The 14,241-nt window shown below is 34.0% G+C and overlaps 1 protein-coding gene across 2 annotated transcripts in view; it reads left to right on the top strand.

Annotated features, from left to right (window-relative positions):
• The window catches only part of SLIT2 (slit guidance ligand 2), a 358,526-nt gene that overhangs the window by 253,293 nt on the left and 90,992 nt on the right, over nt 1–14,241 (top strand). For both annotated transcript variants that reach the window (XM_003364734.5, XM_001498194.7), the window contains exons 10-12: nt 6,971–7,042; nt 7,533–7,604; nt 14,047–14,118. In XM_003364734.5, coding sequence (XP_003364782.1) covers nt 6,971–7,042; nt 7,533–7,604; nt 14,047–14,118 — 216 coding nt within the window. The remainder of the gene's footprint in view (nt 1–6,970; nt 7,043–7,532; nt 7,605–14,046; nt 14,119–14,241) is intronic.

The raw sequence follows: 14,241 nt of genomic DNA, 5'->3' as shown, positions 1-14,241 counted from the left end.
AAAAATGCATGAGAATGGGGAGGAGAGGTCTTTATTGGCTAAACATACTTTTGAATTTTCTGATTGGAGCAATTAGAAAACTGTCTCCATTTTCTTATCTCATTGAACTAGCTAAAATTTCCTTCTGCTTTTGATGAAGTGGTAACAGCAAATGGCTTGGAGATTTTATATTTATATGTATACAAATATACATATTTGTCGTTACATGCCATCAAGTCAATTCCTGGCGGCCCTGTGAATGAGTGATGTCTACAATGTCCTGTCCTCAACAGCCCTACCCAGCTCCTGTAGGCTTATATCTATGGCTTCCTTTATGGAGTCAGTCCATCTCATACTTGGTCTTCCTCTTTTCCTGCTGCCTTCTACTTTTCCCAGCATTATTGTCATTTAGGAACAGTGCTCCCTTCTCATGATGTGCCCAAATTAGGAGAGCCTCAGTTTTATTATTTTTGCCTCTTGCCGCAGTTCAAGCTTGATTTACTCTAAGGACCCACTTGTTCATCTTTCTGGAAGTCCAGGGTATTTTTAGAGCTCTCCTCCAACATCATATTTCAAATGAATCAATTTTTTTCCTGTCAGCTTTCTTCGCTCTCCAGCTTTCACACCCATATATAGTAATTGGGAATACAACGTGTGGATAATCCTGGCCTTGGTCTCTAATAACACTTCCTTATGGTTGATGATCTTTCCTACTTCTTTTATTGCTGCCCTTCCAAGTCTCAGTCTTGTCTTGATTTCTTGGCTGCAGTCTCCATTTAAATTGATGTCTGAACCAAGGTAAACCAAATCTTTAAAATTTCAGTATCTTCATTGTCTACGTTTGAGTTGTGTAGATCTTCTGTAGTCATCATCTTTGTCTTCTTGATGTTCAATTGCAGTCCTGCTTTGACACTTTCTTCTTTTACTTTCATCAGAAGTCATTTCAAGTCATTGCTGCCTTCTGCCAGTTAGATGGTGTTACCTTCATGTCTTAGATTGTTGATACTTCTTCCACCAATTTTCACTCCTCCTTCATCTGAGTCTAGCCCAGTTTTTCATGTGTTCTGTGTACAGATTAAATAAGTAAGAGAGATAAAATGCATCCTTATCTGACATGTTTACTTATAGGAACCCATTCTGTCTTCCCATATTCTGTCCTGACAGTGGCTTCTTGTCCATAATACAGGTTACGCATCAGGACAATCAAGTGCTGAGACATGCCCATTTCTTTCAGTGCATCCCATAGCTTTTCATGATCTGTGCAGTCAAAGGCTTTACTGTAGATTGTAAACCATAGACTAACCTTCTTCTGAAATTCTTCGGAGCACTCCAAGAGCTAAGGAATAATAGCAATTCCAATTTCATGTACCTCTCCCTTTTCAAAATCCAGCTTGGACATCAGGCACTTCTTGCTCCGTATAGGATAAAAGCCTTTGTTGCAGCATCTTGAACATCACTTTACTTGCATGGGAAATTAAAGCAATAGTCCTGTAGTTACTGCACTCCTTGACATCTCCTTTCTTGGGGACTGGGATATATATTGAGTGTTTCCAGTGTGTAGGCCATTGTTTTGTTTTCCGTATTTGCTACCATATTCTTAGGATTTTGACAGATTCTGTCTCTGTGGCTTAAAACTGAGATCCCATCTATCCCTGGTGACTTATTTCTTCCCAGTACTTTCAGGGCAGCTTTCACTTCACTTTCTAGAATTATGGCTTCTCCCTCATAGGAATCTTCCTCCAAGGCTTCTGTTATCCTTTTGTCTCTTCTGTATAGATCTTCAGTACCTGTTTCCGTCTTCCCTTTAACTTTTGATCACATAGTATGCTTCCCTGTTGGTTGTTCAGCATTAAATAATCTAGGTTTAAATTTCCCTTTGATTTCTTGAATCTTCTGGAAGAGGCCTCTTGTTCTTCCTTCTTTGTTTTCTTCTGTCTCTTTACGTTGGCCATCATAGTGATTCTCTGTATCTCTACATGACAGTCTCTGAAAAATTGTGTGCAGGATTCTAACCCTACTTTTGTCACCTTTTGCTTTTGCTTCTCGCCTGTTCTTAACGATTTTTAGTGTTTCTTATGCCATCCATCTCAATTTTTCCTGTCTTTTTACTTCAGGCATTGTCTTTTTGCATTCTTCCTTAATAATATTTCTGGTTTCAGACCATAGTTCTTCTGTCGCTCTGTCAGTTATATATACACACGGGCATACCTTGTTTATTGCACTTCAGTTTATTGCGCTTCACAGATAATGGTGTTTTTGACAAATTAAAGGTTTGTTGTAAGACTGCGTTGAGCAAGTTATTGGTGCCATTTTTCCAACAGCATTTGCACTTTTTAGCAATAAAGTATTTTTAAATTAAGGTATGTGCATTGTTTTCTTAGACATATGCTATTTCATACTTAGTAAAGTACAGTATAGTGTAAACATAAATTCTCTATGCACTGGGAAACCAAAACATTCGTGTCACCCAGTTTGTTGAGATGTTCGCTTTGTTGCAGTGGTCTGGAATTGAACCTGCAGGATCTCTGAGGTATGCCTGTATATGTAGTGATGAAATGTTTTGGAATTGTTCACATACATGCTGTGGAGAAAAAGGTTCTTTTTATGAAAAAGTCTTCTTTATAGTATGTGGTTTATAGAATTTTCTCCCTTCCTTATTCAGTTTTCTAAATCTATTTTTATTTTGAAATTCAAAATATTAAATTTTCTTGCTTTGAAAGATTAACATTTGGAAGGCTCTTAACTATGGTGGATTTTATCCACAGCATGCAAATATATCCTAACCATTACACTATCTGTTTTTGTAACCCTGGAATGTTTTTAATTAGATTTTTCATGGAACAATGGATTCAAATTTGCACTCTATAAAATTCAGCACATTCTGTGCTATTAAAGTAGAAGATTAGAGGATAACAAAGATAGAAAATGTACATTTCATTTGCTTCTTTTTTGAACTTTCACCTGAAAACTGTAATATTTTTCTTCCTTATTTTTTATAATCTAGTTTAAATATTTTCCCCTCTTTTTTGTAGGAGGAAGGACACTATTTGAGATGTGTGTTTTTTTTAGTTTGTCAAATATATTATAAAATTCTCATGATGAAAAATAAAAACCCTTTATCCTAGAGACCTAAAAGTTTACAGTAAGTACACATTAGTCTATTAGTTTGTCCACTAAAGATGAGAAAACAGACATTTTGGAACATCTTAAACTTTATTGTTTGACATCTGTCAGTGGTAGAATATTTTCCTGCATGAGAATCTGTCTCTTTGAATGAAGGAGGCAATTATATTTTGCCTTAATGGACTACTGAGACAGTGCCATAGAAACCAATTAGCTGCCAAGCCAATGTAAATAACCATATAAGCTCTGTTTCAAATACTTTTTTGGAACAAGGTTGGAAGTAAATAGATAAATAAAGAAAAGCAAGCAAATCCATTGTACATGTCATTGTTCAGCTTTCTGTTGCATGTGTTGTAAATGAAATTGTTTGCAACGTGAAAATTAAGTCATGGTACATTGCAATAATGAACAAACGATAGGTGCAGCACTGCTCGCTATATTATGTTTAAATTATTATTTTTACATATAAAACTTAACACTGTCATCATGAATTCTTCATGTTTTATAACTTTTTGAGCATGTATTTTCTAAAAAACATGGCCTCATTTTTTATACATGTTTTGTTTGCTTTAATAGGAATACTTATCAATGAAATTAACTGTAGATTAAGCACGTAGATTAGATTATCAAAATAAAATATATTTGAATGCTATTAGAACAATTAGTGATTATTATAAGTATTTTAGGTTCCGAGACTTTAAAATGATAAATGAATTTTAAACTTTATAGAGAAGTTCTTCACTTACATTAAATGATATAATTAGCTTGGCCACTTTTGTGAGTAAGTATTTTTGACATTTCAAAAGTCTCAATGCTGAATATAGCATTTTTAAAAAACTTGTAGTGAACAAATTAGTTGGAAATATAACTGCAGAATTAGACATCAATGAAACTTCCATGAGGGTATGAACATATTTGCTTTGGATCGCCATTTATATCCAATCATATAGGATACTACCTCACACAGAGTACACGTTAAATATTTGCAGGGTGAATGAATGAATGAATGAATAATTACTGGTTTCTTTATTTTCAAGAACCTGAAATGGTATTTATGAAAAGTACTATATGAATTAGTTTTGCATTACCATTAAAGGAAATCTACTAGTCACTAAGAATTTTTATTTTTTCTTATCACAGCATTATGTTATTTTGAGCAAATTCTTAACAAATGAAGTGATGTTTCATTGGCCTAGATTTGAAGTCTTCTAGTCAATAGTATTTCGCCTATAGCTTTTTTTCACTATATTTTCATTGATTACATTTTAAACTTCTTAAGATCTAACTAAAAGAACGGATCAGGGCAAAAAAAAAATGTGTGTCTGAAACATCAATTCATACAGCTCTAATCAAAAATGTAAGAGTGAAATGATTTTAATGCCCTTTGCTATATTTAGAGCTTTTGAAAAAAGTTCTCTTTCTTAAGACCTTGATAAATAATCCGGATGCCACATCCATATTTTCTTCATACGATTTATTTCTTGTCTTCTGGACAAATCTTCTGGGTTAAATCTGCCCCTTAGGAACTAAAAACCCTATTGAGGAGAAATATGTGAAAAATGACTAGACTATAGTGAGATAAGAGCAGAGGAGTTGTAAAGAGAATGCCCCTGAGCATATAGAGAAAATAAAGTAAGGCTTCAAAAGGAGACCTTGCTCCAGTCGTCTTAAAAGAACTAAGCAATATTATTAATAATAGTGTAAAATTATTACTAACCTAAATGGCTAAAAATAGGAAGTGAGTAAAGAAATATGATCTATTTTGATAATTGGTAGTTATGAAGACATTAAAAATAATGTCGTCCAAAATTTTTAATGATATAGGGAAACGTATGATATTTGCTGTAAAGGATATGACTCAAAATTATATACAAGACTTCAATTATATAAAATAAATCTGCACGCAGAAAAACTCAAGTAAGGTAAAATTCACTGATCTGAATAGTAATCATTATGGGTGATTTTAATTTTCTTCCTTACATATTTTGTAAGTAAACTTAAATTTGTCTTTAATGTGAACAAAATAATTTCTGACTTTTCAAGGAGGAGAATCATGACTGACGTTACAGGTCATAGAGAAGGACTTTCACCTTTGTGGGAGAAAGGAAAGGACAGAAACCTGAGGAATAGCTCAATTTAGAGGATTAGAAAGAAAAGCCATAAATTGAGAAAGAGAAAAGTAGAGTGAGAACCAAGGGCATATAGTGTCAATCCAAGGGAAGAAGGATTGTTAGCAATATCAAATGCTACAGTGAGTCCAAGAGCAATGAAGATTGAGGAAACTCATTGCATATAGAGATCAGGAATTCAGAGGGTGAGCCCTGAGACTGTTGAAGAAACCAGGGTACTGTGAGAGAGTCTTTGGAATCGAAAAATACCAAAATTTAGGCAATTTGCCTTAACCTTTTAGGAATATTTTGTTGGTTTTGATTTGATGTTCATTAAATGTTGGTAATATGTATATGTTACAGTATTGCTAACTCTCAATAAAAATGAACCAGTGTATACGACACACTTATAGTCAATACATATATATTGTCCTTATATTTATATATAAATATATATCTATACTAATATAAATATTGTATATGTGGATATTTTTTCACGTCCAGGCAGGAAAATGGAGCTCATGCCAGGTATTTCAGTGAGACATTTATATGAGGAATGAGTTAAAAAGTTGTCGAAGGTGACACAAAGATCTAAATGCTGCTACCATCTCCAGGGCTACAAAGACCTTTGTAGAAGGTGGTGTTATACAAAGTCAGGAGGTGGCCCCCAGCAGGAGCTGAAATTAGGAAGGAGATGACACCACTGCTGAGGACATCCCCTGAGACAGAGGAGGGGAGAATAACCTGGCTTCTCCCCTTCTCCCATCTTCCCCATCCATGCCTCTCATTGGCCAAGTTTCACAAAAGCCAGCTGGCAAGTGAGCCTGGGATACATGGTTCATGAGAGTCAGCTTACTGGGATGCAGAGCAGAACAGAAGAGAGGAAGGGGATGGGATATGTTTATTAGGATGTTTGTATATGGATAGAAATGAGGCTGAGAGGCAACATTTTTTGATGGACTAAAATATTTACCAAGGCACTTAGTGAAATCTACTCCTTTGTGTCTTTCATAACTTGGTGAGTAAAATCTTATGTTTCTCTGAGGGCAGAACCATAGAGTAGATAATGTCAGTGGGTTATTTTCAACTCTGATTTTAGTGCATCATAAAAATACTTCAGTTGTGTTTGCACTTTGCTACAGTGGTTTTCACATGAAATATTTACATAATGAATGGACAGAGTTCAGACAGTTATACTGAAAGTACCTACAGCACTTTTGGATTTAGAATTTAAGGTTTTGCCCCAAAAGAAGCTTCAAAATTAATTTTTTGACTATAATAATTTTTTTAACCTATAAGATGCTTTCTGTAAAGGAAATAAAAGCTTTGTAAAATTTAATATTAAACGATAATTTCCTTTGTGGAAGAATTGTATTTATCTCTAAAAGATATTATACATCTATTTAGTGTTACCACATACATACTTCTCTCACTGATATAGAAGTTATTAAAATAGACTCCTAAGTTACTTTCTTACAGGTGTTTTTCCTTTTATACAAAGACCAGACTTAAATATAAATGGACTTATTATGGCTAAAAATTAAGATATTTTTATTGTTTTTATAATTGCCTTATTTTTATTCCCAATCTTGCTCCACATTTAGGGCATAGCACAATTAATTTCGTAGTCATGTTTGAGAAAAAAGAAAATATCACTCATGAAGAGCATCAACTTTGCTTCTTGATGTGAATCCTGGGCTTGAATTACACATAACTAAAAGCTCACATTTCCATTTAAAAATTGAATTTTTTCATTGCAGACGTTTGGAACAGAACTCAATCAAAATCATCCCTCCTGGAGCTTTCTCACCATATAAAAAGCTTAGAAGAATGTGAGTGAATAATATTCTGGAATATATGTCATTTTTTAAATTATACAGGTCATGACCATGCAAAGACACCCATTTAAGTATGAATATTTAAGTGTTTGACAGCTTAAATATTAGGTGATGTGACTATCTGATTGCTAGTTCTATAACATTGTAATGTTAAAAGCTAAACTATGTAATATTTTAAAGTTCTCTGTAATTTAACATATTGATTCACACTAGTATGAATGTATGTGGTCAATATAGAGTGCAGTCAACTTCTTAGATGTTCTATTTTCAAAAATTAAACATGACGTCTTTAAAATAATTTAAGAAAATAGCAAGTGTGTGATTTTGTTTTAAATTTAGGATGCTTCAGATGTTTTATGTTGCAAATTTTATACGTGTATTGATAGGTGCAAAACTGACATGTAAAGGCAATAAATAGCTTTCTCTTGCAGTAAATATCCCTGACATTATATTTAATTTAACCTAACCCCGTTTCTAATCTTAGCGACCTGAGCAATAATCAGATCTCTGAATTAGCACCAGATGCTTTCCAAGGACTACGCTCTCTGAATTCACTGTAAGTATTGACCACATCACTGGAGGAAAGTAGAACACACAACAAATAATGGCTATATTTTTAAAATTTGGATTTAAGAAAAATACTTCTTTAGGTTTCTATTATGAATTAGTAATCGTATTAATTGTTATTAATCATTACTTAATTCCATTGTCTTTATGGAAGACTGCTACATGTCACTAAAATCAGCCAATTTTTAGGGGTATATATTTTTGGATTTGCTAATTTTGCTATTAGAAAGCAAGAGTAAGAGCCCCTTTTTGACAATTTTTTGTTTCTGAAAGAAAGGGAAAGTGTTTATTTTGGAGTCCCTTGGTCAATCTTGTATTTATAATCCTTAAACCAATAGCCACTATCTCTGGATAGGTATCGGTCCTCTTTAGAATGATGCTGGGCAAAGTCTCTCTGAGAACAACTGAAGATGATCAGTGAGAGGCCCCACCTCCCTGCTTCATCATTTTAAGATTTCCCTGAAAGAAGCAGCTTTAGCCTCTCAAAGAACAAAGAGAAGAACGTGTGACAGCTGTTTTCATGTCAAAAGGACTTTCAGGGAGATAGCTATGTAAATTAAAGTGGTTCTAAAATAAATGGATACAGGCTGTTATTCCTTCAAACTTGTAAACATCTTCAGATGTCCACCAAATAAGGTAACCTTTATTTCAAATTTTAAAGTTTGAAAATGGAGACTGGCATTTTTTTTTAAGAGTTGACACTTAGAGAAGGGTTCTTACTGATGTAAATTACTGCAGAACTCCTACGAATTTCAGAAGTCACTGGTAGTCAGTGAGAATTCCAGAATACACATGTGGGAGACCCAGATGAATACCTGGGATTTATATAACAGTTTATGCTCACTCGTAGCAAGGAGAGAAGATGGGAGTACTCACCTGGGTGCATGGATGTTCAGGTTACTATGCTGATGTGCTCAGAAAACTATAGTTTTCTTTGAAGAAAGAAAATGGAAAACTACCACTTCACCTGCAGTATCTGCTTAGGTTCACTTGTGGTTGTTTTTTGTTCTGTTTTCTTTTGTTTTTACTAGAGAAAGTCCGAGACGAGGAGAACAGTTGTTGGCAGACAGTGTAGAGGACAGTCAGGTATTGCTGTCAGGGTGGGCCAGCAGATTCTAAAATAAGCAAGTTCAATGTAAATCTCAGTTAAGTCACCCAAGTTGTCCATAAAGAACTGTGTCTACCATCCGGGACAGTAATACTGTCCAAAGTAAACATAGACAACTTGCCAGCCATGCAAAAGGACACAACAAAAGTCAAGTCAATATACCAATTACGGGTCCTTCAAGTATCTGCATCTCAAAAATAACCATTAAATGTCAAAATGTAGAGAAATGGTTGGAGAATTCTTATCTACATCTCCTTTCTTGCACAGTTTACTATTAAACTCTATTGCCTTAATAAACTTAATTAACACTTTCGTGGCTGTGAGAATTACAGTAAATGATAAAAAGAAATAAACTAAAGTAAATAAATAGAGCATGTTATAATTTATCATTTATCACAATAAATTACATTATATTTATTAATAAATATACAGCTATAGTTAATATTATAAATTATTATGTAATAATCTATATAAATAAAATAATAGCAAATAGTAAAAGAAATGACAACACATAAAAGAACATGCTTGCTGAATTATGATCTTAATCTTCGTGATCCGAGTTCTCATGTACACCGTTCTTTTGGAAGGCTGTATAAAAGCATTATGTTTTCTTGTGGAACTGCATTTTGATCAGTGTTAACTCACTGAGGAATTTCTGGTTCAAAAAGTAGCAGTACCTAAAAGAGTAGGAACTGTTTTCCAGAAGTGGAATGCCCACATAATGCCATATAACATTATAAAACAGCTAGACTAGGAGAGACTCTAATAGCTATGCTATGTTAGAGAAAGTCTATATGTCAAAACTGCTGTCATTTTCCTCTTTGGGTTCATATTTTGAATTGACCTTCCAAAGATTAATTTATTTATCTCCTCCATAAAATATGTAACTACACAGATTTACAATAGCCCTTTTCTTCATTTAACCACAATCGTACATTGAACAGAAATTTATGGGGCCCTTGTTGTGTATCAGGCTCTATTCATGACTCTGAAAATGCGTGAGTGAACAAAACACAAAATCCCTCCCTCTTGGAGGTGACCAATGACAAACCAGTTGCTGGGCAAAAGATATAGTATATCTGATGATGAAAGCGGCTATGAAGGAAAATAAGGAATGTCAGGAGAGGGGAGAGCTGAAATCTTAAATAGGATGATCAACAAAGGACTCCGAAGAAGGTGATATAGGTTAAAGACCTGAAGATTCGACCTGTAGGAGTGAGCTGTACAGATATATGGAGAAAGAGCATTCAAAACAGAGAGAACAGCTAAATACTAAGGCCCTGAGGCTGGAGTATGCTGAGTGTTTCAAGAAAGAGCAAGAAAAGATCAGTATGACTGGAGGGGAGCAGGTGCTTGAAATTGAGATAATGAAGAGGTTGAACTTACTGGTAACAACAAGGTCTAGGACTATGAGGAGAGAAGGATGAAATTTGGTGAAAGACAGGTTCGCTGGAAAAGTGTCACGTTACAGATCGCCAAAGTGAGCCAGGAGTTTCAATCTTCCAGAAAGGAGTGAAGTGACTTGAGAGAGTGTAGGTAACTGCAGGAGCCATGCAAGTAGGCAACACTTCTTTTTTTAGATCAAGTTTTTACTTGTGCAAGTTTGCCTTATACCTGATAGTTTAATACCAGTGTCTTTCTGGAACTGTACTCAAGTATATAGCCAGTTTTCCTTTCTCCATTTTTTCATTAAACCCTTGCAAACTATTGTAGTTCAACTTATCAAATTTCCCTTCTTCACTAACCAGCTCCCAAATTCCACAGAAGTCCGCGGTGAAAGACCTGATTGCTGTGTTTACATCTCCTCCAGTCTTTTCTTGGACTGATGTTGTCTCCTGCCCAGTATCTTGCATTTTACCACCAGCTTTCAATGAAAATGAAATTGTAGCATCCTCTGCTTTCTCTTTTCTGTACTCTATTTAAAATTGCTTAGTGTTTTAATTCTCAAGTGTGCATTTTTTTTAACTTATAAACATGGCTCTCTGACATTTATTTGTATATTAAAGTCTGCCCATAGAACCTTTTTCATGATAGCCATCTTATAAGTTTCCGTTTTGAATATTTTTTCTCTTCAGTAGGAGTTCTGTCTTCTGCCAGCTTTCAACAAGGTCAGGAGGATTCAAAGACAGGGCCCCAACAGTTGCTGTATCCTACTGTCATAAAGTTGAAACTCATAAGGGTGAAACTGAGTTTAGCATTCTCAGCCTTCCTTCTAATAGCAGTTACAAGAGCTGCCTTAAGGTGTCCCTATTGTTCCCAAGGACTATAAAAGAATTCTCTATCAGCATTATTGTATACTGTACATAGTATGATGAGTATAAGTCATATATAAAAAAACTGTAGAGAAGCCACTCAATTTGTCGTTCTTGGTATTTGGATGATATTACCCGGATCCCCATGTATTTATTTTATTTTCAGGTGAATTCACTATCATTTTTTAATTTCTTTTTGCTTTTTTTCCCCTCATATGAATGTAGCACAAATCCTCCCTGGCCTTCTTTATACTTTATGTCTTTAAGTGATGATATGCCTTTCCCTTGTTTTTATAGATTTTGGCCCTGTTTTCTTGACTGTCATCCAACTTCTCTGTCCTGGTCGTTGGATTATTGATATTTTTAACTCATTTTCTGTGCTACCATTTTGATCTTGCTGTGTATAAGAAAACTGTACCCAGCCCTAGTATTGCTATACCTTTTTGTAAAGAAATCTCATTCCTGTCATATTTAGTATTTCTTCATAATATTTTTATGATTGATAGTCCGTGTACCCAATAATGCCTACACAGATTTTTTTTTGCCTCCTTTTGTGATCTCCTCCTTTTTAGCCCCATGTACCCAAATTGTCTCATTAACAATAAAACATGTATTTTTAAAAATATGATCTTAAAACAGAGTCATTTGTTGTAAAACAATAGTTTTGTAATGTCAATGTGACACGTCTCCTAGCTATCCTTTCTTTTATGCTATTTGAGTCAACCCTTGAAGCAAAAGTCCCAAATAAACAACCTACTAAATTACTTGCCCCTTAATTCTTATGTGGCTCCCCCACAATTTATATGTGTCCTGTTTCCTATTTAAGTCTCAATGGGTTCAAAATATGAAACTTCTTCAGTATTCAAAATTGCTCTTTTGGATGGCTCTTTGAAGCCATACCTTATTCATCGGAGTCTTATCAGTGCCTGGCACATGGGCAAATGATGAAGATTCAACAAATAATGGTTGGTTTCAGTTTAATTGGCCACCATCCTTAGAACCTAGCAAAGTTCCTGGCACATAGTAAGTGCACAGTATCTATTGTTGAATGAATGAATTGAATGGTATTGAATTGAATATCCTGAATTGGTGTCATCTTGATCTGCTCCTTTGTGTTTCCTAAAGCCATCTATTGTCTTATTCTTGACCTTAAAACATATATTTATCCTTTCTTTACCTTTCTTAATTCCTTTACCTCCTTGACCCTGACAATATAGAAGTCTCTCTTTTGTTCTTTGATTTTTTTAAAATTGTTTCTTCTCTAATTGATTAACCTTTTTTAAAAAAAATCTATATTCTACACAAAAGAATTTTTATGTTATGTTATGTAATTGGAATCTATACAAATGGAATGTCTCTTTACACAAGATAGCACTCAGCTTTAATTATTCCCTTGAGAATTTTCCTCATATTTTGTAATATATCCCACCTCACAATGACATCTTAAAAGGGAACAGCTTTTCCCTCACTCTTACTCATCTCTCTTGTATTGTTATTTTCCTCCTTTTCAAACAGAAATTATGTACTGCTGCCAAACATATTAGTTATTTAGATTCTCGTTTCAGCTTTTTCCTTTATATATTATGACATCCATTTATTTCTTTTCCAAAAAAATATTTTTCTGATTTTCAAAAGGAATAAGCTTATTGTAGAGATTATAAAAAATTTAAACTGTATATAAAGATGCAAATTCAAATCACCTCTGGATGCCAAATTGCCTGCCATCCAGAGATTTTCCACTTTTTTTCTATGTGTATATGTATTTATTTTTCTAAGCAAAGTTAAAATCATGCTATAGTATACTAGTTTGTACTAGGCTTTTTAAAAACTTAATGTTATATCATGAACACTTTCTTGTCACTATATATTCTTCCAAATGTGATTTTTATCAATGTGAAATATGTATTTAATCAATACCCTCTTTTGGGATTTGGAGATGTTTTATTTGTGTTTAATTTTTCACTGTTATAAATTATGCATGATTAACATTTTGTACATAAAATGTTGTCTTTGTGTCTGATTATTTTCTTAAAGTCCTAAGAGTGAAACTACTTAGTAAGTTAAAATTTATACAGACATCTTTATGACTCTTGATATACATTGCCAACTTGTCCCCATAAAAATGTAATTTCTATCTTTTCCTACACATAATTGCAGTCCACTACTTTTGGGGGCTAAAAATTGATAGGCCTTATTGCACATCTATTGTTGAGAATCGACATGATGTGTCAACCATTTCCATTCATTTGCTATTGAAGTCCTTTCATTTCATTCTTTTTTGTTAACTTATTCCTTAATTTGTTCCTCTGCTAATATGTTTCTTTATTTCACTCATAAAACAATGCTCACTCATCAGTCCAGTGTTAGAACGTCAGTGTATGCCAAAACCTATGCTAGGTACCGGGTGTACTGAGGAGATCAAGTCATGGTCCTTGCACTTAGTGGCTACACTTAGTGGCTGATGAGAGGTGGGTATATGCAGATGAATTCCTGTTCTTATTTATTTGGGGAACACACACTTTAAAAAATCTCTTGTGTTAATATTAGTGATCACTGTCTTCATAGATTTTACATTGCTCAAGCGTACACGTTATAAGCTTAAAATAAAAATCTTACCCTTATGTGGATTCCTTTTACTATTTACCAGTATGATAAGCCTAAAACTCATGCCTATAATGGGCAATGGGTTTCACATTTAGTGTTCTCCTTTGTTGTATATAGTGTGCACTCATTACATATAAACCGTGTGTGTCTATGTATGCCTGTATGTGTGTATGTGTGTAGAAAAACATGACAATTTAACAGTGGGCATTTCTATGAAAGGGCAATAAAGTTATGAATTGTGTTCATCTTTCTTTGTTTTTTTATGTTTTCCAAACTTTCTACCATAAGCATACATCTGATCTATAATCAGGAAAAAACAGTTGCAAATTGAAGTTTTTTTACCTAGCTGTAGCTTTATAACGTATGGAGTGCTTACTAACTTCCTGTATACCTGAATACATATGTGTTGGATGAATTTTCATGCTGCTTTGGTGTCTGATTTTTTCATTTAAATCATGTTTTTTCAGTGTCCTCTATGGGAATAAAATCACAGAACTCCCAAAAAGTTTATTTGAAGGACTGTTTTCCTTACAGCTACTGTAAGTATTGATTGTTTCTAGTCTGTTGAACTTAAATATTATATTTTAGTTAGTGTACCATCTCATATTTTCATGTAGGCTTCAGAAAAATTCAACCCAAAAGGACATAGTTTAATGAAAGGG

Source organism: Equus caballus, chromosome 3, assembly GCF_041296265.1.
Source record: "Equus caballus isolate H_3958 breed thoroughbred chromosome 3, TB-T2T, whole genome shotgun sequence".
In the NCBI taxonomy this organism is placed as follows: domain Eukaryota; kingdom Metazoa; phylum Chordata; class Mammalia; order Perissodactyla; family Equidae; genus Equus; species Equus caballus.
Note: the sequence above shows the minus strand (reverse complement) of the source record. Positions and strands in the feature narration are given on the sequence as shown.